This window comes from Lepidochelys kempii, chromosome 10, assembly GCF_965140265.1.
Source record: "Lepidochelys kempii isolate rLepKem1 chromosome 10, rLepKem1.hap2, whole genome shotgun sequence".
Lineage (NCBI taxonomy): Eukaryota > Metazoa > Chordata > Testudines > Cheloniidae > Lepidochelys > Lepidochelys kempii.
In genome coordinates, this window is record NC_133265.1 from 69,874,123 (window position 1) to 69,900,490 (window position 26,368).

Here is a 26,368-nt window from a genome sequence, read left to right on the forward strand (position 1 = left end):
AGGAGGTGGCTGAAGGTTGAATCAGCAGAGATGCGCTGCCTATGCGTGCAGCTGGATTACAGACCTTTCCTCTTCGGAGCACTGGGAAGGGGGAAGGTCAGCCACACTCCTCAGGATTGAAATGAGCATGATTTCATTTGGAAAGGAGTTGGGGGAGCAAATATGCTCCAGGTGCTTGACATCTTGGATAACAAAATGCACCAAGGCAAATTCTGTGAGATGGTCTATGTGAAATTGAAATAGATCTGACCTACTGCCACTGAGCAGGTCCTGAGGGCTGGAGGCCTTCTGTCCAACACAGGCAGCTCTACTGTCATCAGTAGGTGCTTAGTATCTTCTGTGTATATGCTGCCCTTCACCCAGAAGGGTCCCAGAGTTCTAGGGGGAACTGCAGCAGCTGTTTAATAACACACAACCGTTTAGGACCAGGAATGAAGAATAACTTTGCCAATTGCAATGGGAGATGGGGCACAGTGTAATAAGTGGGCCTTAAGTGAGCCCTGGCTGCTAACACAAGGCGTCACACACAGCTTGAAAATGGCACTTCCAGCAGCATGGTGCCCTTGAACAAAATGCAAGGAATTGAGTTCAGCGCTGATTTAGAAAGAGAGTTTCCTCCACTACTGAATCACCAGCAGCCAGGTGATCCTTGAGAAATTTTACAATATCCGTAATCCCAGTGTCCCCTGAGATCTGGCTCAACCCTTTCCCCCTGCACTATTAGTGGGTGTGTAGCAGACTTGGAGCCGCTAAGCTCCTAAAGGCTCCAGGTTGCTGATCCTAGTCAGTTATGTGAGCTTTAGCCATTGTCTACAGAAGTAGAGATGTTTTCTGTGCCATGGACAGAGCATGCCTGGCTAGCTGGAGAGGGGCAGTGGTCTGAGAACAGATAGTAGTGGGGAAGTTTTGATGAGGCCTTTGTGCTGCAGCAGGGCTGGGATGGACAGAGGGCCCGGACAGTGCTGGAGTCGCCTTTTCCCTGCACTAGGACAGAGAGGGATATGAAATGAAGACATTTAGCAGGGCAGAGGTTGTGTTGTGTCTTAATTCCCAGCTAAGGCCAATAGGGAGGGAGACTCAGCCACACGCTTCCCCGTCCTGTTCAGGTCAGTTATTCTTTTACTTAAGGCTAGCAAGATCCAGCAGGAAGCCCATTGCCAAATACATGCTCTGCAGCTCTGGAGCAGCTGCTGTCCTTTGCCCTGCTGTCTGGAGAGCAGTGACTCATCACAGAGATGGCCTGGAAAGTTTATACAGGGTTATGCTGCCTTTCCCTTTTCACCTCCATGGCATGAGGAGCTTAACCAGGAAGGTAGAAGTGCCAGCCTCATGCAGCTTGAGGTGTGCGTGTGGGGCTGGGGGGCAGGTTGCTCCCTGTGCTCTCTACCTTCTTTGGTATGGGGAATATGTCTTCCTCAAGGCTCAACCTCTGAGTCCCCCATGCCCCTGTCTGCCTGGGAATATTTTTGCTAGGAACTTGCTCCCCATACCACCAAAGCAAGGTGGGAGGGTGAGTGGGTCAGCAGGGTTTCTGTGTGTGTCTGATTCAAACCTCCCTCATTATCCATTTTGAGGGAGGCTGTGAAGCTCTGGGTATTCAAGGACCTGCACTGTCATTCCCCATCTGCTGGGCTGGGGGACCTGGAAGCATGAAGCAGCCACTCAGCAAGTAGAGGGCTTTCTACTATGGTGGCAAGGTGCTTCCCCTGCCCATCTGCTGCTGGCTGTTTCAAGACACCCTAGTATCATGTCTGCAAACAACCAGTGTCTTTCAGCCATTACCGACCCCTGGATTCCTCCCTCCCGTTAAGTACCTCTGGGCTTCTCACCTCACTAGGGCCCTTTGCATTATTTCTCTGTCCTCTGGCATTCACCACTCCTTCCATCTCGGTCTCTCTGAATGGTGCTGATGTGACACGTCCAACTGAAGTTAAATAAATCCAATCATAACTGCAATCTCTGTACTCCCCCCTATACCCCTCTCCCAACTTAATACATCCCTTTTACCTTTCTCCTTTACAGCCTGTTTTCAGTCCACACAGCAGTGTCTTTGTCCAATGAACTAAGTTTTCAAGTAAGATTTTTGTGAGCTACAGTCTCAGTCCTAAATATGCGAGCCTTATTGCACTCCATCCATCCACCAACATTGTCACTCTGCCAGTGAGAGCCACCTGGGCTGGCAAAAAAGACATATTCTTCCTGACTGCCCCGAGGCTGCCTATTGCTCATGGTTCCATTGAGTGTTAATGTCAAGGGATTTTTCTCTCCCCGTTTGTTACATTATTTTGATAGAGTCGGGTTAGATACAGGTCCTGTGTCTCAGTTCCTAGGATCTGCAATGAGACTGGGCAGGGGCGTTTTCCAGACTGGTCATGCAATCATCTGTTTTGAATTTGGTATGGCCGAGGGAGCCATTTGTCATGTTACCACAGCAACTTGCAGACTCCTTGGCCTGTGCGGCTAGGAGGTGGGGCTTTGAGGTGGTACCGTCTGGGGTAAGCTGCATCTTAGTCAGAGGATCTGCTCTGGGGATAGCACGACCAGACGCTCTCAGCTCCTGGCACCCTGCTGAGGACAGCATCTGACTGCTGCTCCGTGAGTACCCAACAGCAGGCATATGCCTAGTGTACAGTCTCTCTAATGCTGGGGAGGGAAGGGGCAGGGGACAGCTAGCGAAGCAGTTCTGCTTAATGGTTCTGCATTTAATTGGGCTGGGAAAGAAGGAATCTGTGCTGGAAGTGGCAATAAGGGGTGTCCGAAGGGATGCCCCTGAGGTGGCATTAGGGTTTTGGAGATTGAAATAGGCTCCTTCCTGAGATGGCTTTGGGATGCATTGGCCACAGTGGGTGGAGCATGCATTGTGCTGTTGCAATGCATTGGACGTGGCATTGAGGTGTCTTGGAATCTGTATCTGAACTAGCACTGGGCTGTGCTCCTGAGTAGGTGGAGTGTGTCTGCTTTCTGTGTTCTCCAGAGCTGGCACAGCGTGAGTGGATTGTGCTCTTTCATTCTTGAGCTCTGCCAATGCTCCTTCATCCTGACCCACCATGGCACCATCTAATCTAGCCCTGACCATTATCCTCAGCTTTGCCAGTGTGCCTCAATCCTGACCTGCTGCACCTCTTGCTACTCTTATCCTGGGCTCTTTGCGCAGTTCTGCCAATGCTGCTGCAGTCCCCACCCCAGTCCTCTACCTCAACCCTGCACAGCTGTACTGCTGCACCTCAGTCATGACTCAGCACCCCCGCTATTCATATCCTGAGTCGTCGTCCCCCGTCCCCGTCCCCCCCGCAAGCTCTTCAATGCACGAGCCCTGGCTCACAGGACCGTTACTGCAATTTTGGACTCCGCAGCTTTGCTGATGCGTCTCAACCTCATCTTTGAGTCCCTGTGTTGCAGATGCTTTCTTTAGCTGAGGAAGGTCATTTGGGACTCTTCTTGGAATCCCCAATTCTGCTGCTTAATTGGATAGATGGCTTGCTGTTAAGCAATACCAGGTCTCACCCACCCAAGGCACTTGCTGCCTCAGCATAGCTCTCTGCCCTTGCCAGTCTAGGATGCAAAAGGTCATAATGTACCATATAGCTTGAGACTCCATCAGAGCCACTGGGTTGACTACAGACTAGTGCTCAGACCATTTCCAGCATTGTTTTCCCAGGGAGCTCCTTGACTAGGCTCTGAACTTTGCTTTGCAGACTGATGTATCATGATGGCAGCAAACAGGAGCCAGAAAATGCAGAATGGAAGCACAAAGGTGAGTGTGGGCAAGAGGTAGAGAGGCAAAGACTGTTGTGTATGAGCAACATCAGTCTGGCTTGAGGAGTAGGGGGTTGCTAATGCTGCCAGCGGAGTATTTAATTCAAATATTATGCTGTATTGTGTTCCGTTGAGCAAGGCTGCATTGTCTGTGCAACAGATCTGTAACTAGAGCAATATACAGTGTCTGCTGGAAGAAAACAGTGATAATCTTTAGCAAGATCTGTGTTTTTAAATGCTTTCTCTTAAAAAAAATTAAGAAATTCTCAGACAAAATCTTTGATTCAATCAATATTGTAAATATCAGTTTAAATTAAACATGGTTAGAAAATTGTAGTTATTAAAAACCCCAGCTTCCTCATCCCCCCCCCAAAAAACCAAAGAAGCCCAAAAAATTAAAGTCTAGAAACTCAGTAGTTCAGAGTCCAGAAGCAACCTTAATTTTGACAGTTTAACTGCCTATATATCAATAATCTCTGTGCACAGTGACTGACCTTACCCACTTTTGCAGTATGGACCACAAACCTGCTACCATGCTGAGAATACAGTACAAATGTAAAGAACCAGAGCCATTCAGATGGCCTTAGTGTAAGAGTTATGTGATTGCTAGCCCTGGAAATGCCATCAACTACCATATTTCTTATATGAACAGACCTATAGTCAGCTCAGGACATATGTGGGCACCAATCCAAATACAGAAACTCTCCTCACCTCCCCCACACCCACCTGGAGATCACTGGAAACTCCAACATCTCCTCTTACTCTGCAACATACATTCCAGAAGCAGCACTTGCCTCATAGCCACCATTTGCCAAGCCTTGATTAGCCCAATCTCTACCCCATTCCTCCTCCCACACTGAGGTCGTATTGGAGAACCTCTCCACTTCCTAATGTCCTGATCAGACTCATGTACTGCACTGGGTGATGGGGGCCAGGGATAAAGGGGCAGAGCCAAGGTGTTTTCACTTAACTAGGAAGGTCTTGATTTTTAGTGCTTGCTTTGTATGAACACAATGTTCTAACAGTGCTTTCAGTTCAGAGTGCTCTGTCCAGCTGTAATGTCTTACTGACTCTTGTCTGGGAATTAGCATTATTACCCCCCACACTGCAGAGCCCGTGCAAACAAGGTCATGGACAGAGGCATGCAGTGCCCAGCCTTCCAACATGCTTCCTGTGAGCTGCATGTGGAAGGGCTCTTCTGCAGAGAGCGCTGCCCCACTTACAGATTGTCCCACTCACCTCCATTCTGTTCTATTCGGGGTCTTATACCTCACCCACCTCTATGGTGACAGGATGTGTTAGAGCCCAAGGTTAAGTGTCAGTGGGTGCAAGGAGAGGAAGGTTAAATAAACACGTCTCTCCTATCTTCCTCCCCTCTCCCAAACCCTGATTGCTGCAAAGAAACAAAAGACAAGCCCCCAGGTCCCCTCTTACAGCTGCAGCAGGAGCTGAGAGACTGACTGTTGTAGTTGACGGGGGAGACCTGTGTGGCCGTTGTTACGTAAATGGTGCCACTGAGATTCCTGCTCCTGTATTAGCAAGTGTTTCCTACAGGGCTCTCTCTCTTGTACACAGTCCCCCAATTTGTCCCCTTCTTGCTGAGCACAGGAGAATGTGCTGCAGAGGGTCTTGCAGCTGCCGGTGGTGAACACAACCTGCGAAAGCCTTCAGAGGACATACACCAGTACCAAAGAGGTACACCCACTCGTGGCATCGGTGTGTGAGGCCTATGAGAGAGGAGTCAAGGGGGCCAGCTCGTTGGCTGTGTGGAGCATGGAGCCTGTGGTGCGCAGACTGGAGCCTCAGTGTGAGTCTGGATTCTTCCCAGCTGCGGGGGAGTGGGGCACGGGGAGAATGTGGGAACCAGGGACTGTCAGCACATGGGAGCGGCCAGAAAAGAAGGCTGCAGCGGAGAGATTCTGACTAGCAGCCAAAGCACAGGCCTGGGAGTTGAGAACACCTTGTTCTAGGCCTGGCCGTGCCACCAACTCACTCCATGGCCTGGGGCAAGTTTCGTAACTACCCTGCCTCAGTTTGCACTTGTGACTCTGTCAGCCCTCCCTGTGCTGAGTTAATGAAGGGAGAACAGTGCCCGTACATGTGCTAAACATTTCCCACGTAGACTTAGGTAGGTGGTTGGGCTTCAAGCTTTGCCTGGGCTGGTTTAAGCTGTTGGAGACCTGTGTCTATAACACAGCAACAGAGTCAGAGTCCCTCCTCTCTCTAGGACACAGCTGGAACATCAGGACCCACCCTGGCCCTCAGAGCAGTGTGTCTGGGCCTGGCAGCTGTGGATTCCCCCTGGCAGACCTGCTAGTAGGGCCTGGCCACCCCTCTAGCCCAGCCTCCCTCCCCCAAAGAAAAAGCCCCTGCAGCATCTCCAGAAAGGAATTGTGGGAAAATCAGTGAAGGGTCAAGCCCAGGTCTGTCTGCAGTTCCCAGAACACCATGATTCCATCCCACGGTGGGGAGGGGGAGAGTCTTGCAGGGGAGGGGAGGAAAAGAAAGTGCAAAGTCAGCAGCTCAGCACGAGGCCCAAGTGCTCCATCCAGCTGGCTCCTTCCCAGCTCTTTCCCAATGCTAAGTGCCCAAGCCGGGGCCAGGGTGCAGCAAATCCCTGGGTGCATCCAATCTGCAGCCAGAGCTCAGCCACACAGCCAGGCACCTTTCCCAATGCCCACCCTCGCGGTGCTAGGTGGGGAACATGGCACAGGCCGGCAGGAGCTGTAGTCTGTCTGTCTGGGGACCTGGCCACACCCCTTTGATTGTCCCCTCTGACCCATGTGTTTCCTGCACTTCCCCAGGACACATCAGGTTAGGTGTGGAGCAGGAGGGTGCTAATGCAGCCGCCAGGGGACGCGGCAGAGGGAGGGTAGAATCCATCAGTACTAGCTCTACTATATTGCCTGCCTGCGCCATCCAAGCACCTCCAAGTGCTGTACAAACAGTAGGAACTCATTCAGCCTGTGTCAGGGAGGAGGGCTCCGGGCATTGCACTTAAGAAGCGTTGTACCTCCCCCTTCCCACCACCCCCCGCCCCCCCCAGCCTCAGCACCGCTCTGAGTCAGTACTAAACACAACGCCCTAGAGAGCAAAGGTGCCCTCTACGATGCCACCTACACCCCTCCCTGCAGCACAGTGCCTGCTAGCTTTGTGGCGGGGTATCAGGATCTGCACTGACAAAGAAGAGGGAATCCCCTACTGAGTCATCCACCTCCCCTCCATGCAGCACAGAGCCCTCTACCACCATGCTAATATCCAGGCTTTGTCTGGTTCAGTCACAGCTGCCAACATTCTGGCCTGTAGGGGCTTGGATCACCTGGAGGAGAAGATCCCTGCCCTCCAGTACCCAGTGGAGAAAGTAAGTAATGGACCCAACCCCTCTCCCCCATCAGCCTATGGGATCCATCTATTCCTGGGCACCACCCACACCCATGTGGGACCCATCCATTCCTGCCCTTCTCTCCCCCCCACTCCCCCCCGTGGGACCCATCCATTCCTGGATGATGCCCACCCCATGAATCTCCCGGGGGAGAGCTCTGTTTTCATGGGACAGTGGGGGCATTGACTTCATTCCCAGATTCCATGTGTGTGATAACTGGGTGGTGATGGGCTCTTCTGAGGCTAATAGGGTAACATGCTAGGAGCCACTGGTCTCCCCTGGGGCCCCAGAGAGTCATCCACTGTTAGGGGTGAGGGTTTGGGGGGGCCCCCAAGGGTCATTCCTAAACACATGCAGACCAGTGGGGTCATGTCACACCTGCTCATGCTGCTTCCTGTGCTCCATCCCCTTCAGCATCCTTCAACCCAGAGTGAGACCATCTAGGTGCTGATGCTCCTCTCCTGTGGGGTTGCCTCTGAGCCATCTCCACACACAGCCATGCTTTGGGTTCCATTGGTCACTGTATCTTCATGCAGTGAGACCTGGGTGACTGAATCATGTTGCATGTCTCTTCTCCATCTCTTCTCCTGCAGATTGCATCCGAACTGAAGGACTCCATCTCCACCCCCATTCAAACTGCCAGGAGCACCATTGGCAACTCCATAGCTGGCACCTTGGAAAGGGTCTTGGGGCTGACTGCTGAGGGTTATGAGCTGACCAAGAGCACAGCAGAATATATCTGGAGCAGCCGGGTTAGCCAGATGGCAGCTGCCAGGGTAGATGGAGCCCTGGGACAGCTAGAGAAGCTGGTGGAGTTTCTCCTGCCAGAAGAGGAGCATGAGCCAGGTAATCCTGCCTCCTCAATCATCAATGAATGGCGTCGCGAGTGGGAGGGGGGCACTTGGTGCTAATCCAGAAGTCTTTCCTTTGGGGAGACCTGGTCTTAAATCTGATTCACACGAAAATGGCTCTGGTGGCCTTTGTCTGGGACACAGCACAGTGAAGACTGCCCAGTTCAGTGAGTTTGTCAGGCCTCTGCTCAGACGCGCAGGACTGGGGTGGGGCGGGAGTTTGAGGTCCGGAGCTTGGGCAGGTTAGTGTGAGGGCTCCAGCACCAGGTTAGCAGAGTTTGCTGCCATTCAGGACTGAGGTGCACTGGCAACGTTTCCAGCCTCTGTCTACACTACGGCTGGTTCTGGCCAGGACCAAAGGAGAATGTCTCTTTTGTGCTGTCTTCCCCGCACGCCTGGCGAATGCCTCCATGGGAACGTGTGAGGATTTATGGGGTTGGGTAGAGCCTCCTCTCTCAAACCTAGCCTGCTCGGGAGATCCCCTGGCTGTGTACTGAGTAGCAATAGGGAGGGTGGGGTGGCCCTGTGAATACCCTTCTTCTCAGGTTATTGTTCCTTCTTCCTTGTTATGTCCTCGGACACAGTAAATGGCCCAGCAATTCTGCCTATGCGAGGGGCCCCACATGATGGGCCCTTTAAACACAGGTATGATCTACCTCCTGCAACCAACCAGTTCTCAGGGAGCCAGCTGCTGAGCTTTCCACAAGGTGGCGCTGTCACCCTGGTCAGATGCCTCCTGCAGATGGAGCCTGAAAGAAGAGAGAAGGGGGCTGATTATTCCTCAGCAAGGTGCACCACTTGGCTGGGTCATTGGAGCTGAGGGGGAGGCATGGAGGGCTGAAAAAGAGGCTTCTGAAATGAAAGCCCTAGGGTGCCAGGTGCTGAACAGGGCTGTATGGGGCTTTGCTGTACAGCTGGGTAGCGGGGCAGTCCCAATGCAGAGACCTGCTTCTGTGCACCACTAGAATTCCACCCCCAGAGATCCCAGGAGAGCAGTTCCATGCCAAGTCTCCCATGGAAAGGGGGTGCAGAGCTAGTCAGGTGAATCCCAGGCCACATGTCCTGTTCCCACCTCTCCCCATACTAGTTTCATGCCCGTTCCCAGTTGGCTCTGCCTCTTTGCCTGTAGCTCATGAGCCCACAAGGGTGCATGGATCTGAAGTGACGCCCTCCCAGCCACAGCCTGGCATCTTCACCAGGATCGGTGCTTTGGCCAGCACCATCTCCCACCGCGCCTACCAGCAGTCAGCCAGAACCATCCAGCGCACTAAAGCCGGAGGGCAGGAGCTGACCACATGGATTCCAGGCTTGGTGAGTGCCCCTGCACAGCTAAGGGGAACTCCTGGGGACCCTGGCAGCAGCTTAGTGCCGGGACTGATCTGCCATAAAACGTGGGCTGATAGCCCCTTGGACCTATGAAAGTCTGGATCCCAAGCCACACGAACGACAGCCAATGTTTAATGGAGGACCTAGACAGAATCAGTGCTTTGGGGCCGCCTGCTGGTGTAGCAGCAGTTACTGCACAATCCCCATCTCCTGAACCGTACTGAAGGATGCTAGCACAGAGACAGGGAAGTAAACATAAGTAGTAATACTAAATTATCCTATGCTCTTCTCATCTTGGCATCTGTCTATTTCTGTCTCTAAGGCTCTCCGAGTGGTTTACACACCCTACTCAGTTAAACCTCTCAGCAGGATAGAACGGGGTTTTATCCTCATTTCACTGAGGAGAAACTGAGACACAGTTGCCCAAGTCACCAAGGTCACAGCAAGTTCATGTCCGGAACAGAACCCAGGCGTCCTGCCACCCAACGTCCTATTCTAACTGTTTAGGCCCATCCACCACTGCCCCGTCTAGGAGCTAAGCCAGTACATTTCAGGGCCTCACGCTTGGTGGAGATCAGGACATTGGGTATTGCTGTTGTGAATATATTTCTCTTCACTTGCTCCATGGGAAGAACCAAGTGGCTCTTTGGCTCATGCTTTGCTGCTAGCTGCTCACTCTCCCTCCAAGGCAGGCAGGGTCCTGGCCCCTTATAATCTCTGTGGCATCAGCGCACACAAGGCCCCCACCAAGCTAGCAGGCTGGATTATTTTTAACTGGCTCTAAATTTAGACGGTTAATTAATGATCTTGACATAACATCCTTCCCAAAGCAAAAGGCCCCAGTGGAGGCACAGATAAAATCAGGAGTAAAAAGCCCACCTCCAACCCACCGTCTCGCCACTCTGCTCCCCTGGGGTTGGAAACCACCCCCAGCCCCGCCAGAACCCACAGTCCCCTGCTGCCTTTGGGATTTCTTCCCATGTGTGTCTCTGTTCTCTGACCCTTGGACATCCCATTACAATTACAGCACTGACGCAGAATGGATCCTGCGAACCACTCATTCCAATTAGAGCTCCCAAGCTAAACAGAGCTGGCCTGGTTGGCTGGGAGACCACCAAGGATCGTGGAGCTGCTGCAAGGGATGGGGTGTGAGTGACTCGTTAGAGGACTCTCTTGACCACAGTGCTCCAGTGTGACACGAGGGGTGCTGTGCTGCGCAGAGTGGTGTGAGGGGAGAGAATCGGAGGGTACCTAACTCCAAGGTCTGGGCCACTTGTGGTGATTAAAGATCTAAAGTCACTTTTGGAAAGAGTTAGGGTTTTGACTCCTGTGTTCTGGCCAAATTCTATCCAGGGTAATTGCATCTCGGCTCGCCAAATCCCCCCTGTGGTTTTTAATGGCTCTGGAATTCTCTTTACTTTCTGTCCTAAACTGGTGTGCACCTTTGTTATGGATCAGTTAAACAGCTGCTGCTTTGCACCTAGATGAGGCAGCATGTCAGTGGTGGGTGAGGGTTCCCTGTGTGTCCCTCAGCTCTAGGGGGCGGGAGGCTGACAGGGGAAATGTTGGCATTTTAACAGATTTATTGCTTGGCTTTCCCCTTAGCGTTCATCTCCTCACTGTAGTACCTGAGCCTGCAAAGCATCAACGGGCCTAGCCTCGCAGCTCCATCAGCGCTGGGTCAGCAGCACTGTCCCCGGTGCGCAGGTTGGAACAGGTGTGGATCGGGGCTGGCTTGCCCAGCATGAAGCACAGTTAGGCCCTCGCATGGAAAGGTCCTGTGCTGTGCTGTGTGTTAATGCAGCTCCCCCTCCCTTTATGCTGGCCCGCAGGCTCCCCGTGTACACTCCGCTTTGCTGTGGGAATCTGGAGCCCTGGCAAGGGGCAGTGAACTCTGACTTATCAGCCTTGTGCTGGCCATCATGCATTGCCATGGTGGGCTGCAGAAATACCTGGATTCAGGAGCCAGTGACAAGCACAAGGGATGCAGTCAAGAAATCCCGAGTGCAGCCACAATGCAGCCGCCACCCTGCTCCATGGTGGCCCTGGTGAGGTCCCACCTGTGAGCAGGGGCTCTCTGCTCTCTCTCACTGCAGGGTGCCGTGGCCAGGCAGAGCACGGCCAAGGCCCAGCAGGTCCTGTGTGATGTGCAGAATGCAGCAGCTGGTTGGCTGAGCAAGGAGCAAAGTAAGGAGCCAGAACAGGAGCAAGAGAAGGAAGAGCTGGAGAAAGAAGAAACCAAAGGAAGTGAGGTACAGAGAGGGGCAGAGCAGCGAGCACACCTGCTCTGATGGGTCAGCGAGGGAATCTTTACAAACCCCCTGCAGGTCCTGTCCAGTGGCCAAGGCAGCAGTTGTGGCCCTTACTACAGTCAGGGATCAGGTATAGAGGAGGAGGTGAGGGAGGGAAGGGCGTGATTCTCCCAAGGCTGTAGAGGGAATCAGTAGCAGAGCTCAGAGTCCTGGCTTCCAGGCCCCTGCAATAACTGCTAGACAACACTGCCACATGAAGGGAAACAGTTCTATTTAGAAGCCACTGATCCAATGGGCCATGCTCCCCGTGCCCCTCAGCCACTTGGTCTTTATTCCCAAGAAACAGGCATGGGCAGCTCTCGAGGGTCCCCTCTGCTTGTGCCTTCCCAGGTGGAGGTGTGGAGACGGCTGTTGCAAGCTGAGGGTTTGGAAGCCCTGGCGGAGGGGCAGGAAGTGATGGTCTTTAGCCTCCCTCACTTGGTCGAGACTCTGAAGAGGCCCCTGTCCTACAGCCACTACCCTTGAAAAGGGAGTTGGCAGCCTCCAGGCCTGTCAGATGCAGAGGCCTGGAGTCTCTGGCCTGGCTTCCCCTGCTCCACACCCCTCACTGCAACAAACTTCCAGTTTTCGGCCCACAGCCCTAGGGGGCAGTTCCAGCAGCCAGGACTAGCTGGTGAGTAGGGATGCCCTGCTTCGCCGCTCTTTGCCCAAGGGGGCCCAGGGCCTTGCACTGGGCACAGAGGGTGGCATAGAACCACTACTAGTGAAGCTCTGACACCTAGGGATGAGGTCACTCTGCAGGGGAATCCTTGGGAGGCTAGAATCACTGGCTTCACAGCTGCTTTGTGCTGCCGGACCAGGACCGAGAACCTGGCCCAGAGATTAAGCGCTGGAAATGGCTGAGTGGAAACTTTCCTCTAGTAGGTCTGCTGGGACAAGGAAGAAGGGAAGTGAGGGCCCTGCACCTTTGCCCTCCCCACTCTCAGTACAACTAGGGGAGTTGGACAAACTTCCGCCGGAAATACAGCCTTGAACCAAATAGCTGGGGGGGGGGCGCAGGCTTGTCTTGTCTCTGGAGGCCTGGGGGGTTGGGCGAGGGAGGACAAGAGAGAGCCCCAGTGCAAGCTGCTCAGCCTAAGGCCAATGGCTCTGGCTCTGAATCATCTGTTCAGTCTTTGGGCTTCTGGGAGCTGGGGCACTCAAAGGGAAGGACAGGGCTGCAGGACAGAGGTGGGGCCTGCTGCCCCCCAGCATGGGCCATGCCTGGCACTTACCAGAAGGGCTGGGCATATTTCTCTTTGCAGATGGCTGAGGTTGCCAAGACTCCAAGCCTCCTGGGCAGCATGGCCCAGAACCTACAAACTGCCTATCTCTCCACCATCTCCAACGTGAAGAGGGTACCCTCTGCTGCCTGGGGGACAGCTGGGGAGTTGCTCCAACTCACCCCTCGCAAGGCAGCTTCCATAGCCAGAGAGAAGGTGGGCGCTCTGGGGGATGCCCTACGCACTGTTACCGGGAGCATGGTGGAGACCCTGTCCCACTACGTGCAGGTGAGTTTATCCCTTCCTCTGAGAGCTCCCTTCCTGCGCTGCAGTGTGAAGGCAAGACACGCTTGGCCAGGATCAGCCTCTTCTGGCCTGGGGCATGTATCTTCCTCCACCTCTGGCTGGAGCCCCTCCCTGCTGGGAATCCTATCAAGGGCTCTTACAGCACCAGACTCACTGCCAGTCTGGGGTTCCTTTGGGCCATGTTAGAGATGCCTCCTTCAGCTCAGAATGGGGCAGTCCGGGGGAAGGGGCTAAGGGGTACCTCCTGGGCTTGGGGAAGCAATGGACTCTTGGCTTTGCTTACACGGGCCATGGTGCAGAGGGGTGCCCTGTTGATGTACCCCAGTCTTGGCCGCCTCACACCCAGCTGTGCCAGTGCCCTTCAGTCCTGACCTGCAGCCGCCCTGCCAGTCCAGTCCTTTGCCCCCTTCCTCCTGTGAAGCCAAAGTCATGATTGAGGGTCCCTGGAGACCGTTGTCTGGAGCCTCAAAGCAGGGGCTACTGCCAGTCAGCTGTGAGATGCACAGCCAAGTCGCACCCCTTAGCTAACTTGGCCTCTCAGATTGGCTGGCCCAAAAGCCCCATACTGCATGTGGGGTCTGTCCTTCCATTCACCAGACTGATGCAGCCAGGCCCCTGGAGCGCTGCTCACGTGGACTGTCCTAGGAAATCCCAGCTGAGAGAGTTTGGGTCTGTGACCAGAAATTCCTGGCAAGGTGAAAGTTCAGGGAGTGACCCACCTCCCCTCCAGCTGATTCCTGCCTGCCTCCCTCCCTCCCTCCCTTCCCCTGCCTGAGCCAGGGCTCTCAGCCCATTAATCATGTGTCCATGGAGATGCAGACTGCCCACTGGGCTCCACTGCCCAACCCCTGGGGATCTGTCTGGAGTTGAGTTCTCAGCTGCAGGCTTTTCCGCTTTGTGTGGCAGGAATGGCCAGGAGCCCCAGCTCCGTGGTGGGTGTAAGGTCTGAGTAGCCTCGAGGATACAGAGCTTTGTGAGGGATAGAAGATAGAGATTGGGAGGGGCAGGGAGAGGGGCCCATTGAGGAGCAGGCAGTATTGTCAGATCAGTGTGGTGGTGAATAAAGACTCAAGGTCCCCCGAGCCACTCCTGGTGCAGAGCCCCACTGGGAGGGCTGGTGTCTGGCACCTACTTAGCTGGTCGGTGTTTGTGACTGTGTCAGTAATAGTCCATGGACAAGGCAGTCACCTGCATGCAGGGGTCCCCTGGAATGGGGTGCATTCCCATGTGGGCCTGGGGTCCCATCATTCTCCAGTGTGCACTATACTTACGACACAAAATGCCACTGCCTCAAAGGGTGGGAGGGATGAGGATTGGGGAGAGGCCCTTGCCTGGTGGCAGGGGACGCTCTGCAGTCTCCTCCTAGCGCTCTTTCTGCAGAGTGAAGGGAGCAGGTGCCTGGCAGGGAGGGGCCATTTTTGCAGAGTGGTGGGGTGGGGAGGTGGGTTCTTTCAAACACCAGCCCAGCAAAATCACTGGCTCCTCCTTACGTCGGTCCCAGTAGCTCCTAGGAATCCAGCCAGAACTGCCTCCCTGTCGACAGACCCCTTGGGCTGGCTCAGCAGTCAGGAAAAGCCTCAGTGCCTTGATGTCACCCCCCTGAGCACTGCTCCCCAGGGCATCTGACCCTGACTCTTCCTGTCACACTGAGGCACCTGGCTCTGGGTCCCTGCTCCCACGGCTGCAGCACTCGCTGTCCTGGGACTGGTCACCTTCTGGGCAGCTCGGCAGCCTGGCTTGGAGCAAAGAAGCCAAGATGGCGAAGGGGACCAGCCCCAGCATTGAACCAATCACCCTGCTCTGTCTGGGGCTCAGTCTGGTGCCTGGGCCAGACTCCACTTGGGAGTCCAGGCAGCAGACACCCTCCTTGCATGTTACATGCAGGGCGGATCCTGACTGGGGATGGAGTAGGGCTGGGTCTAGGGGCCAACCTGGTCCTGTCTTTGGGAGGCTTTACTTGTGTACCTCCCCATCCCCGGGCAGCGTTGGCCCTCTGTCTTTGAGCACACAAGCTAGGTGGGGAACCCTCAGCCCCCTGGGGTCTGCCCCCTGAGGCCAGCAGGCCTTTGGAAAAGCCTTGCAGTGAAAATCCCAGAAGCAGCCGAGACCAGAACAACCTGACCTAATACATCCTTCATCTGGACAGTGAGAGACAACCCGAGCTAAGGGACCCTAACTCGGGGTCCAGCGCCCACATGGCTGGAGAGACAAATCAGAATCAACTGTTTAGAGAACCTAGCTCTGCTCCTCTAGCTGATCACTGCATCTCCCAGCCTCTGCAGCAGCCTGTCCCCTGGTGATTGAGCAGGGCTGGAGGGGAGTAGGTCTGGTCCTCTGGAGCCTCCGGCCCGAGGAGGGAAGAGTCCCCTGGAGCCTGAGGGGGAGGGGTGGGTCAGCTGAAGGTCCCCTGGAGCCTGACAGCAGGTCTGGGCCTACTAGCGCTGCAGTATCTCCAGACCTGAGTTGGTCCTGAGGGCCAGCCTGGGCCCTTTGGCCAGTGCGCCACTGTCCCTTTGGTATGCTGTCCCAGGATGAACAGCGTGACCTCCTAGATCTGGGAGCAGTCACTTGTGGGGAGGGGGCAGGGAGGCTTCTTGGCTCCAGTCTGAAGCAGAAATGTGTGGGATGGTGGGGGGGAAGCTAACCCCACAGGGTCCCCCACTGAGCAGAGAATGAGTTTGGTGCGGCTGGTCCTGCTGCCCCGTCTCCTGCAGGGGAAGCAGGGAGGATGCTGAAGGCCAGGGAGGGCATCTGCGGGGGCCATGCTTTGCAGTCTTGGCATTCCTTACCCCCCGAGGCCACTGCGCTAGCTCTCCAGCCCCCTCCTAGCCCTTTTATTCCTGCCAGGTTTGGTTGTACTCGGTGTGTAAGAGCTGCAGTGAAGCCTGCTCATCCCTGCCCAGCGCGTGGGGATTTAGCTAAAGGGATTAATTCCCTCTGAGCAGAATGGTCCAGATGGAGGCCTCTTTGGGCTGAGGCTCATGCAGCCCCCTCACACTCTGCACCCACTGAGGGCATGGGGAGGTCTGGAGCACAGGGCAGGTCTGGAGCAGGGTGGGTTTCCTCCCCCTCTCTGGGAATGAACAGGGGGGTTCAGCCAAATGCCAATGGGGACCTAGGGCAGAGGATGGAGGGCCAGACATGCCCTTCCTCTGGTTATTTCCATAGCATCTTTCTGCACATGCCGAGCCATTAAAATGCAGCCACCTCTGGGGTGGGGACAGTGCGGCAGTGGTTTCTGGCCAGACCCGGGGGCAAACCGCAACTCTTTTGGTAAGTGTCAGGACCCCTTTAGTTATGGTGCAGAGCAGACAGGAGCTAAATGCAGTTTCCTCCGTACTCAGATGTCCCTCTGGCAGCCATTGGCCAAGGGGCAGAGCAGTGCTTCAGGCCACCCATAGGCAGGCGGGGTGTTATCACGTGTTCTCTTGTTGTTCAGCTCCCCAGGCTGCTGGCAAAGAAAGAGGAGACGGCACATGAGAATGATCCCACTCCTGAGCAACACCGAAGTCAGGAGGGCTCCAGGCCTGTGGCTTCCCCATCCCCAGAGAAATCCCAGCTGAGAGGAAACTGGCGAGCCAACCGAGCTCACCATCCCCTCTCCTTCCTGGGGCTGGAGGATCCCTTCTTCCTGCAGCCGAGCTCCTTCCAGCGCCAGGCTCTACAGCGGAGCCCAACCTTCGAGCCCGACCACCCCATGACCCGCAAATCTGCCTTCTCCCCCTATAGGGAGGGGCTCAGCACCAGGAGGGTGAGCAAAAATTCATACCGCTACAGCCCAGAGCCTGTGTACACCAGGGCTAACTATAGCAACCTCTACACCATGGCCTTCAAGAAGGACTGAACCGGGGCGGGAGCTCGTTCACTCCCTGCTTCACACATGCCAGCCTGCACCTGCTGCGCTTAGTGCCTTGTCGAGCATCATGCTGTTGGTTTCAGTATTAGGACCCTCAGGAGTTAATCTCAAAGCAGTGTTCCCTCTGTACAGCCCCAGCACAGATAAGGGGACAGGGACGGGGACTTACCTTCACCTCTGGCACCATGGTCAATTGCAGCTTGAGGCCAGGAGTGAAATGAGTTTGACAGTCCCAGCTCATTCCCTTTCCCAGCAGGCCGGGTGCATTCAGGCCTGTTTCTGTGTGTCTGCCCAGAAGGGAGCTGGCCTGGAGACTGAGACTGACTTGAGGCCCTGCTTAGTGGGGAGGCCTGCTGTGCAGTATCACAATGGCCATGGGGGGAAAACGAGGGCAGGGTTGCAGTTTGTGTCACTGCCCATCCCTCCAAGGTGACCCCACAGAGAAAGAAATGGGGTTGTGCCCTGTTGGCTTCTTTCTGAAGAGAGGTCAGAGGGTCCTCAATCCCAAATGCTGCTGGTATTTTACGGCAGGCGCTGTATCAGGAATGTCAGGGCTGGTCTGTGCTGGTTTTACCAGTGGAGCCACTGGGGCTTTTGCATTATCCTGGGAGTCTTCTCAGCCCTCAGTTGAAAGGACAATGTGCTGAATCCTTAGCAAAGATGTCCTTTCTCCACCAGGTTCACTGGTCCTTGTAGTTACATGGCTTGCCATGTGTGTCATTCTGGGTTTCTTTTATTCCCCCAAACTGCCTTGTGAGGTAGATGCAATAAGCCGGCTGTAGTGTGGGTCGGGGGGTAGGGGGGCAATTGCTGGCCCCCTCTTGCGTGTGATGGGTTGAATGGCAGTGACACAGTAAGAGGCAGTTTCCTGAGTGGGAAGGTGAGGACTGGAAGCAGGAAAATGAAGGAAGAAGCAGCTCTACCGTGAGGGAGCAGAGAAGGAGGGGGAAGAGGGAGCAGAGAAGAGGGAAAGGATTGCAGGAAAGGGCAGGAGCTGGGAGGCCATGTTGCCTAGGGCTGGGCCTTGCTCAGTAGTGCTTATCTTGCATGTACCCTGTGTGGGCAGCAGCTGAGGCGGAGGCTTGTCTTTGCACTGTAGGCTGGGGGAGCCGGGTTCTGCTGCAGACCAGCCCCTCCCATCAGACAGCAGTTTTATAAATGCCTGAGGGGGGAACGTGGCTTCCCATCCTCGTTCCTTCCCACCTTCATCCCACGCAGGACAACCCTGCCTCTGGCCTAGTCTTCCTCTGCAGAAGTCACTTGAGACCCAAGGGAAGAAATCCGTGCTGGACGGCAGGATCCATGGGTGGGAGCTCCCCAGAAGCCAGGCCATCTCCTTGGCCCTCCATGTGGTGTTAGGGCTTTGTGGAGTCAGTAACAAGGCATGTGTTATGCAGTCTATGGCATGGGGGAGCTCTTGGAGTCCCTTTCTTCCTATCCTGTAGGAGCAGCTCAGTATCCGGGTAGGTTCCCTGCAGGACGGTGAGCTGTATCCCCCTCCCAGCTGTGTGTTTCCCCATCCCCCACTCAGGGCAACCGGCTCTTCTATTTACTGCAATAATAAACATTCCCCACTTGTCTAGTGCCTGGTATACTCGTTTCCTCCGGGTGAGTGAGATTGTGCCACTGGGGCTGTCCCCACTGAACTGGATCAAACTGCAACTGTCTTGGTCCCTGCATCCCTGGGTGGCACAGGTCCAAAGACCTGATCCCAAAGGCACAGCCACAGACAGGGGCCGGGGGTGGCTGCAGCCCAAAGAGCGTGACATAAGCTGGGGCAGAGCTTCTCCATGGGCCTATAAACAGGGCTGGGTGGTGCTGTGTATGGTCCTGGCAGAGGAGGCATCATCTGGGCCTTTGGGGCCAGCCGCTCCCTCCAGCGGCTGGGGAAGGGCTGCGTGTTGTGCAATATTGTGACTAGTCCATGCCAGCTCCTCCTCCTGACTCGGCGCCAGCTCCCCCCAACCGGGCAGTGCCTTGTGTCAGGCTGGCTAGTGCCCTATACTTCCTGGCCTTAGGCAAAGGGGAGTTTGTGCCAGGGTAGCAGTGAGGGGAGAAGAGGGTCTGAACCTCCAGTGGCCTGGAGCCTGGGCCCTTTCATTTATCAGATGGGATGCCCCTCGCCCACACCTCAATAGTCTCCCCACCCCACGCACTAGGTGATGGGAGGGAACAGGCCTAGCTGGAGATGCTCCTCCCCTCCAGCTCTCTGTCTTTACGGAGGGGTGACTATTTTCAGGAGGGCTGGGGCTGCCCTGATGGATGTGACTAACCTACTCAGACCTGGAACAAGAGGGCAGTGCCAGACGGAGCTGTCCTGTCCCATACTCGTTGCTGGGAGCTGCTGAGGCCGCCTTCCAGCCATAGGCAGGGAAACATGCACCCACCGTAGCTCTCTCTGCTGAGCTGCTGTACAGCAGGGACAGGAGATTCCTGCCTTTCCTGCCCTTGCCTGCACTCCACAGTCACACAGCACAGCTGTTGTAGTGTTTTTTCTTTACTCTGTATGGAGAAAGGCTCAGGCAGCACCTGCTCCTACAGCGTGGCTTTCCAGAGCCCTGGCTCCCAAGTGCTCCAGACAGTGCCAGGCCCCAGAGGGCTAATGGGCCAAGACATTTGGGGATTCTGCAAATCCAGGCAATGGGCCCCGCTCTGTAAGTGTGGACACAGGGACAGTCCAACTCATTCTCCAGCGCTGCAAGGACCAGTCTGAGCCAGGCTCTGCCTTCCATCAGCACTCTCACAGGTTTGATCTGAAACCCAAAACTATTTAAAATCCGACAAGTTAGTGCCACGCAGCAGCACAAGGTTGGGGGCCTGGTGCTAAGGTGCTGAGCCCCTCGCGTTGCAATGCCAGTCCAACAATAACCACACACAGCTCATCGTATACACGCTGTTCCATAGCACTCTGATCCAAACCAGGGGCTGTGTACAGAAGCCAAGGGAGAAAAGAATAGTTTGTCCAGCTCCTCACAGCTATCAAACCGGCCGGATTAGCTGGGCTGCCAGCAAAAGGCACAAGTTCACCAGGACAGTTTGAGCTGACTTGTGCTGGGTTAATAGTGAAGGGCCTGGGACTACAGCAAGAGGAAGATTTAGCCAAATTGCAGCAGGTGCCCAGATTTCTGCCCTTGGTCTGTCACACTCTAGGGCAGGCTAGGCCAAAAGGCAGTTATCCTCACCCACCTCCTCCATAGGCGTGTTCCCCCTTCCCCTGCACAAAAACCAAGGCTGTGATGAGCCAGGAGCTTCCTATAAAAAGGGGGTTTATTGCAGTAGAAATCACTGTGTTTACAGACGCACCCTCTTATTTACGCTCAACCTTTACAGCCCTGGGGCTGGGGTAGAAGGAGCAGAGACGCCGCTCCACATTCATAGAGAAATTTTACTGGTTTTCAGCCCATCTGTGGGGAGAACCTAGCCCTTCCTTCAACTCACAGGCCCTGCCTGATGACCATCTAGGGACAGACAAACGGTGGCTCCCAGCAGGGACCAGGTTAGCATACACTGGATCCCATGCTAGAGCCCTGGAAACCAGCCACGTCTCCAATCTTACATGCATGTCTAATGCATCGTTTAAACAACAGAAACCTCTGCTGTCAGCAAAAGAACTGGGGGAAGGAGCTGGTCGGCACAGACAACACCAGGCACTGTGACAGCTCAGTAACTAGTCGAGATTGCACAGAGAAGAGGCACAGAACCAGAGGCTGACAACGTTCCCTGAATCCCAGGGGCTTTGGTGTCGGCTGAAGATACAGACATTTGAGATGCTGAGAAACACCAATGGGCAGATACAGATGCCACCCTCTGTACATGCAGCGTGCACCCACTAGCCACTCCAGAACCACATCAGCATCAGTCATGCTTACAAGGAGCATTACCCAATACCACGTCCCTGTGAAGGGGAAGGAAGGAGGGTCTACGGGTCAGGGCAATAGCTTGGGACTCTGGAAACCAGGGGTCAATTCCCTTATCTACCAGACTGTGTGTGACCTTGGGCAAGTGACTTAATGTGTCTGTGTCTCAGTTCCCCCTCTGTAAAGTAGGATTAATAGCACTGCCCCACCTCACAGCAGTCTTGTGAGGTGCTCAGATGTTATGGTGATAGAGACCATAATAAGTACCTAAGACAGATACAAACAGCCACATGCCCAAGTCATTGCTCCTAGATTCCCAGTTGAGAGAGCTGAGATTGGAACAGAGGACTAGGAGACAGCTGGTCCTTCCCACTCATTTGTATTGAGAGGAAGTGGCAGCTCCCCACCAAAGGAACTGGGGGAGGTAAGATCCTCCCAGAAGCAGCAGAAAGATGCTCTGGTATTTTCCAATATTAGGGAGGGGAGGGGAGGGGAAGGGAGTTATTTAGCAGAGTGAAAACTAAGAGAGCCTGTGAGCTTGACAACGGGGCACCGGTGCTGACTGGAGTCTCTGGATGCTATTGTAATATACATAATATTCAGACTACTTGGCTGAGGAATCCTGTCCTCAAGGGAAAGGGTGGAAGCTCAGGGGTGGCACATTTATAGCTAAATTGGACACCATGCTAGTCACTGTATAACAGGGCCCAACCCCCTGGGGATGGACAGTATGGACTCCTAGGTGTTGAATTATAAAGACCCCAGGTTGCACTGGTATATATATGATGGCAGGGGCAGACTCAGCCATTTTCCTGAGGCTCTCAGGTGTGAGGCTGGGGGAATCCATTTGACTCCTCATATAGAGTACATGGCTCTTTTCACAGGGGTAGGAGGGCTTAGTCTAGTGAAGCAGGCTGGGCACCCTGGTCTTTCCAGCTGGCAGCACATGGGGAAGTAACAAACAGGCTCCAGCTCAGAGCGAGTCCGTCCTCTTCCGGGCAAACACAGCCGACATGCTTTTGACAATGCTGCGGATCCCAGTGCCCTTCTTCAATGCCAGCTTGGCCTCGCAGATGCGCTCCGCCAGCCCCTGAAAGACCATGAGTGCCCCATGATAAGCCTCAGCTGCAGAGACCTCATAGAATTCACAGTCCATGGAGAGTGCCAGGAGACGGCCCTCCTCACTGGAGACCGCCCGCTGGTGGTGTAGGTCCCGCTTGTTGCCCACGATGACGATAGGCACCTTCTCCTGGCTTAGAGCCTCCTTGGCTGCCTTGAGGACCTGGACTTTGGGGCGCAGCACATTGAAGCTGGCACGGTCGCAGATGCTGTAGACCAGGACGAAGCCATCTGCCCACTGGACTCGCTTTTCCTTGGCAGAGCTCTCATCCACCCAGTCCTGGGGGAGGAGAGATGGGACAGGAAGATGGGGTGGAGTTTGATAAATGAGTGAGTCTCTGGGGAGGATGTTAGTGTTGACAAAGGTCACACGATCATCCGGCTGGGCTGGAAACTGAAGCTCCTACACTCCCCTCTGAACAACATACAGGCCAACTGCAGCTGGGTAGTGACCTCTGCCGGTCACGTCAACCCCGATCTGGAAACACCAGCTGCAGGAGGAGAGAGACTTTGATCCTGGTCTTGGCCAGCACAGGGGCTGAGCCCCGACCATAAACTAGACTGGTACCCATAACCCAAAGGTAAAGTTTTTACCACCTAACCTCCTATACCCAAACCAAGCCACCTTCGACTCCCAGGAGGGGAGCGGAGGGGCCCTTCCACCAGTTTGGTTCAAGGAGGCTGTGCTTGCAACTAGCAGCAACTTACTGCCCTTCTGTGCAAAGCATCCAGGCTCAAGAGCAGCTGGAGGCTTCTGACTCCATGCTGGCAGAGATGCAGCACACCCTGTCTTTGGACAGGCGGGCAAGGGAAGGGGGTGACAGTCACATCCTCCCCAGGGAGGAACACCCTAGTGGGCAGAAAGAAACAGGGAAGGTGAGGGGGAAATGAGAAGAGCAACAACCTCAATGTAAAAGGAAGGGGAGGAGCGATACCTGGCAGAGCCCACCAAGGCTAGGCCAGAACACTTGGGAAGAGACAAGAGTCAGGCTTGCTATCCTCACCTCGCATCGTGTGGAGCAAAGAGGGCTTTTGGCCATGCTTGCTCTGGCTGCAGGTTATACGAGTTTGGCGTTCTCAGCTTAGGACCTCGCTTGGTGCTCCCTGCCACGTCCACTGAACCAGTATGGCGGGGGGGGGGGGGGGAATTCAATCAGGTCCAGCACTGAGCTAGCTGCTGCTTCATCCCCTTTCTTTCCCATCCAGGACTAGTGGAGCAGGGTGGCAAGTTCTGCACTGGTGCTAGCCTGGGAATACAGTCTTTGCTGTCCCAAGGCCTTTACCCTCCAGCTGGAAGCATGAGAGAGGCGCTATCCCTGCAAGCTGCCTACTAGCCACCTGGTTGGCCCAAAGGTTAGTCATGTTGGGGAGAGTCGGAAGTAGGGGTTACAGTCTGGCTGATGCTTCAAGTCCATGGTTTGCCTTTGGGTTTTCTTAGCTAGGAGAATAGTTTTTCCTGGGGGCAAGAATGTGAGACAGCAGCAGCAGAGGCCCCTCACCTGTGAACAGGGGACGTCCCATATGTGGACGAGGATCTCTCTGCCCTCCATTGCCAGGCTGTGGCTGTAGATGGATTCTGCCAAAAGGCACAGAAATCACTGCATGTATAGATCACAGACAACCAGAGAGCCGTGTCCTCTCAATGACAACCCTGCCACGCACTCACTGCCTCCCTGCTGCACACACCCCCTCTCCTCCAGGTGGGAGATCAGACTCCAGGGGGCAAGGACCACGGCCTTTGTGCTGTATGTAAGGCACCAGCCACACCTAGCATGTTGGCATTCAGCCAGAGAGTCTGCCATCCAACAACCCAACCTGTCGGAGTATCTATCTCCCTCTTGTCCTTCAGTCAGTGCACTTGCACCTGCGTCCCCACTAGCTGCTCCACGCAGGAGCTCCTCGCACCTCTGCAAGAAACGCTTCTAAATGCACCAACTGGTTCTGATGAGTAGATTTAACCCTTAAGCCTGCAGTTAGCAGGCAAGAACCCTGGAGAGGAAAAGAGATGGCTCAGGAAACAGCCAAATCCCACAGATAGACCCAGTCACACAAATCAGGACTTTTCCAAATTGGTCAATTCACACCCCACAAGGACAAGGGGAAGTTAACACGCAAGCCCCCAGCATGAAACTCACCCATGTCTCCATATTCCCCAATGAATCGCCTGGTAAGGAAACGCACCGTCAAGGCTTCAAAGAAGAGAACAGAAAAAAAAAAAACCTAAGGATTTTAGATGACATTTTTTAGCTCCCTTGCAAACCCGAGTGGAGCGATTACTACCCTGAACCCAGCTCAGCACCAGCCACCAGCCTGGTATGGACAGCCTGCTCTGCAATGAAGCCATCTCTCCATTTCTGTATCCACTAAACTCTCACTGAGCTGCGTGTGAACAATCTCTGTATTTTATTTCACACGTTGCCGAACCAGCAAGTTTGCTAAGAGAGGATGAATAGATCAGGAACTCTCCTGAACCAGCATTTCAATGGACTGAAACTGACTAGGAAGCATTTTCACTTACAGAACATACCCATCAAGGAACTCTCTTGTCTCAGAGGATGCACTCTGCTTTCCCACTTTGAATCACAGCTCTTTGAGATGGAATAGACCAAACAGGTCCCATCTCCACTGTCTTTTGGCTATGGCAGGGTTGTTCCCTACAGCTTATTCTCCAAGCTTTGTCCAGTTCGATTTTAAAAGTCCCTAAGATTTAGCTCACAGTCATATCCCTTCCCTTGGGGGAGCTTTCTCCAGCTCCAAGGATCTCCCAGCTAGGAAGTTTTCCATGTTCTCCCTGCTCTTCCTTTGGTGATTAAAGTTCTTACCTGATTTCCCCACGCTGTTTGCTCCCATAACTAGCATATTCGCTTCCATTTTCAGCGCGGTGGGACTGGACATCTCCATCAAGGGCTGGTGGTCTGGGGTGAAGCTGGCACTTCTGCGCAGAGGGATTCGGAGAACCATTTGTAAATCGATCTCTCTCTCTCTCTCAGCAGAGTCTGTCTGTCTGTCTGCCAGTCCTCTCCACTGTTTGAGGTAGAATGACTCCCCTCTCTTCTTATTCTAGCCCTCACTGAGGGAGTAATCTGCATGGGCCATACCATTCCCAAAACTTGCAGGGGGTGACAGCGGCAGACCTAACCATTCATTGTAAGATTCCCAAGATTAAAAAATCCCAACTTTGATACCAATCAAATCATCCTAAAAGAAAGACCCCAAACCTGACCCTGCAGTAGCAGAGGGCTGGGAGGATCCTGATGGGGCTAAGCAGTGTCTGACCTCAGCAGCTGTTCTCCAAACCATGTCCAATAGTGGATCCTCAGCTGAGCAGGCCGCCAGCTCCTTCCATGCTTTTGGCATGTCATTTGGAAGGACAGTCCATCCATGGTACCTCACCCCGCAGGCATCCCAGGGCTGCATTCCTCCCACTTTGCTCTTACATCCTTGGATGTATTATGGGGCTTCTGGCGAGGAAGGTGGGTATTTCACACACACACACACACACCCCATAACTCTGCGAAGACACCTTGTTCTTGACCTGCAGCACCCCCTGCTATTCCAGTGCTTCCCTTCCCACCCCCCGCCGCTCTGCTGATACATCTGTTATGACATGCAGCTCCCCACTCCTGTTCCAGTCTGCCACCAACTCCCCTCACCACACACACACACTTCATTCCTGATTATAACATTCCCAGACCTAGTCTGTCGCACAAGCAGGGACTTCTAATTGTGCCGTTATGTGCAATGACTCTGTGATGTGGACAAACACTCACTAGTTGAGATCACCAAGCTCATTTCACTTGTGACATGAGCACAATTAAACCAGTTGTCCAGAGCGGTCACTCAGCCTGTAACTCCTGTCCATGACCTCTCACCAGGGCCGAGACTGCACCGTATTTTGAATGAGGGGATTTGTACTGGCTGAGCGGAGTCCCAGGCCCCTGTCAGGGATGACATCAAGGAGGTGTCTTTGTGCCAATCTCACCCTCGTCACCCCTCCTCAGACCACAAGGCTGGTTACCTGCTTTGCCCAGCGCTCTCACCATGTCACCTCCACCTCCTTGACTTCCTCCACTGGCTCCCCGTCCTCTACCACACCAACTTCAAGCTTCTTGCACCAACCCTTCAGAGCACTTCACAACTCTGCCCTTCACAGTTGGCATCACATCAGCCCCTGGCCCCTCTGTCCCAGCCATTCCACCTCCTGAGCACCTCTCTTCATACCACCCTCAGCCTGGCACACCCCATCCCAAGGGGGTTCATGCAATAAAAGCCCTCCCTGCACTAAGCCACAAAGACACCGCCATGTAAGCCCTCCCCATCACTCCTGAGAGCCAGAGTGCCTACACCAGATCAGGCAGTGTTTAACGGGCTGGGATAAGGGGTGGTTGGGGAAAGGGGGTG

At 54.4% G+C, this 26,368-nt stretch overlaps 2 protein-coding genes across 5 annotated transcripts; one reads left to right on the forward strand and one right to left on the reverse strand.

Annotated features, from left to right (window-relative positions):
- The first annotated feature begins 55 nt into the window (after positions 1–55).
- On the forward strand, positions 56–18,576 carry PLIN1 (perilipin 1). 3 transcript variants are annotated; one of them, XM_073304131.1, is made up of 9 exons: positions 56–1,341; positions 3,696–3,754; positions 5,365–5,563; positions 7,035–7,117; positions 7,732–7,984; positions 9,119–9,300; positions 11,412–11,567; positions 12,872–13,117; positions 16,575–18,576. In XM_073304131.1, the coding sequence occupies exons 2-9, from the start codon at positions 3,707–3,709 to the stop codon at positions 16,977–16,979; spliced, it is 1,572 nt and encodes a 523-aa protein (XP_073160232.1). In that variant the 5' UTR covers positions 56–1,341; positions 3,696–3,706; the 3' UTR covers positions 16,980–18,576. The 3 variants fall into 3 exon arrangements, with proteins under 3 accessions (XP_073160232.1, XP_073160230.1, XP_073160233.1); XM_073304129.1 differs by lacking the exon at positions 56–1,341 and adding an exon at positions 1,350–2,595; XM_073304132.1 differs by lacking the exon at positions 56–1,341 and having other exon boundaries at positions 5,332–5,563.
- Positions 18,577–20,270: 1,694 nt separating this feature from the next.
- Positions 20,271–26,031, reverse strand: LOC140917957 (ras-related and estrogen-regulated growth inhibitor-like protein). Of its 2 annotated transcripts, XM_073361486.1 has the most exons (5): positions 26,008–26,031; positions 24,790–24,902; positions 24,103–24,156; positions 23,467–23,543; positions 20,271–22,247 (listed from the first exon to the last, which is right to left on the reverse strand). In XM_073361486.1, the coding sequence occupies exons 2-5, from the start codon at positions 24,866–24,868 to the stop codon at positions 21,822–21,824; spliced, it is 636 nt and encodes a 211-aa protein (XP_073217587.1). In that variant the 5' UTR covers positions 24,869–24,902; positions 26,008–26,031; the 3' UTR covers positions 20,271–21,821. The 2 variants fall into 2 exon arrangements, with proteins under 2 accessions (XP_073217587.1, XP_073217586.1); XM_073361485.1 differs by lacking the exon at positions 26,008–26,031 and having other exon boundaries at positions 24,790–24,984.
- Between the last annotated feature and the right edge of the window lie 337 nt (positions 26,032–26,368).

What these genes read in the sequence shown, in the direction of transcription:
- PLIN1 (XM_073304131.1), top strand. Translation starts at nt 3,707, where the DNA reads ATGATGGCAGCAAACAGGAGCCAGAAAATGCAGAATGGAAGCACAAAG. An exon ending in AGAAGAGGAGCATGAGCCAG is followed by an intron (nt 7,985 to 9,118) that starts GTAATCCTGCCT and finishes CTTTGCCTGTAG; the next exon opens with CTCATGAGCCCACAAGGGTG. An exon ending in CCACATGGATTCCAGGCTTG is followed by an intron (nt 9,301 to 11,411) that starts GTGAGTGCCCCT and finishes CTCTCACTGCAG; the next exon opens with GGTGCCGTGGCCAGGCAGAG.
- LOC140917957 (XM_073361485.1), bottom strand. Translation starts at nt 24,928, where the DNA reads ATGGTTCTCCGAATCCCTCTGCGCAGAAGTGCCAGCTTCACCCCAGAC. An exon ending in AAACAGCGTGGGGAAATCAG is followed by an intron (nt 24,157 to 24,789) that starts GTAAGAACTTTA and finishes TCTTCTTTGAAG; the next exon opens with CCTTGACGGTGCGTTTCCTT. An exon ending in GGGACGTCCCCTGTTCACAG is followed by an intron (nt 22,248 to 23,466) that starts GTGAGGGGCCTC and finishes CTCCTCCCCCAG; the next exon opens with GACTGGGTGGATGAGAGCTC.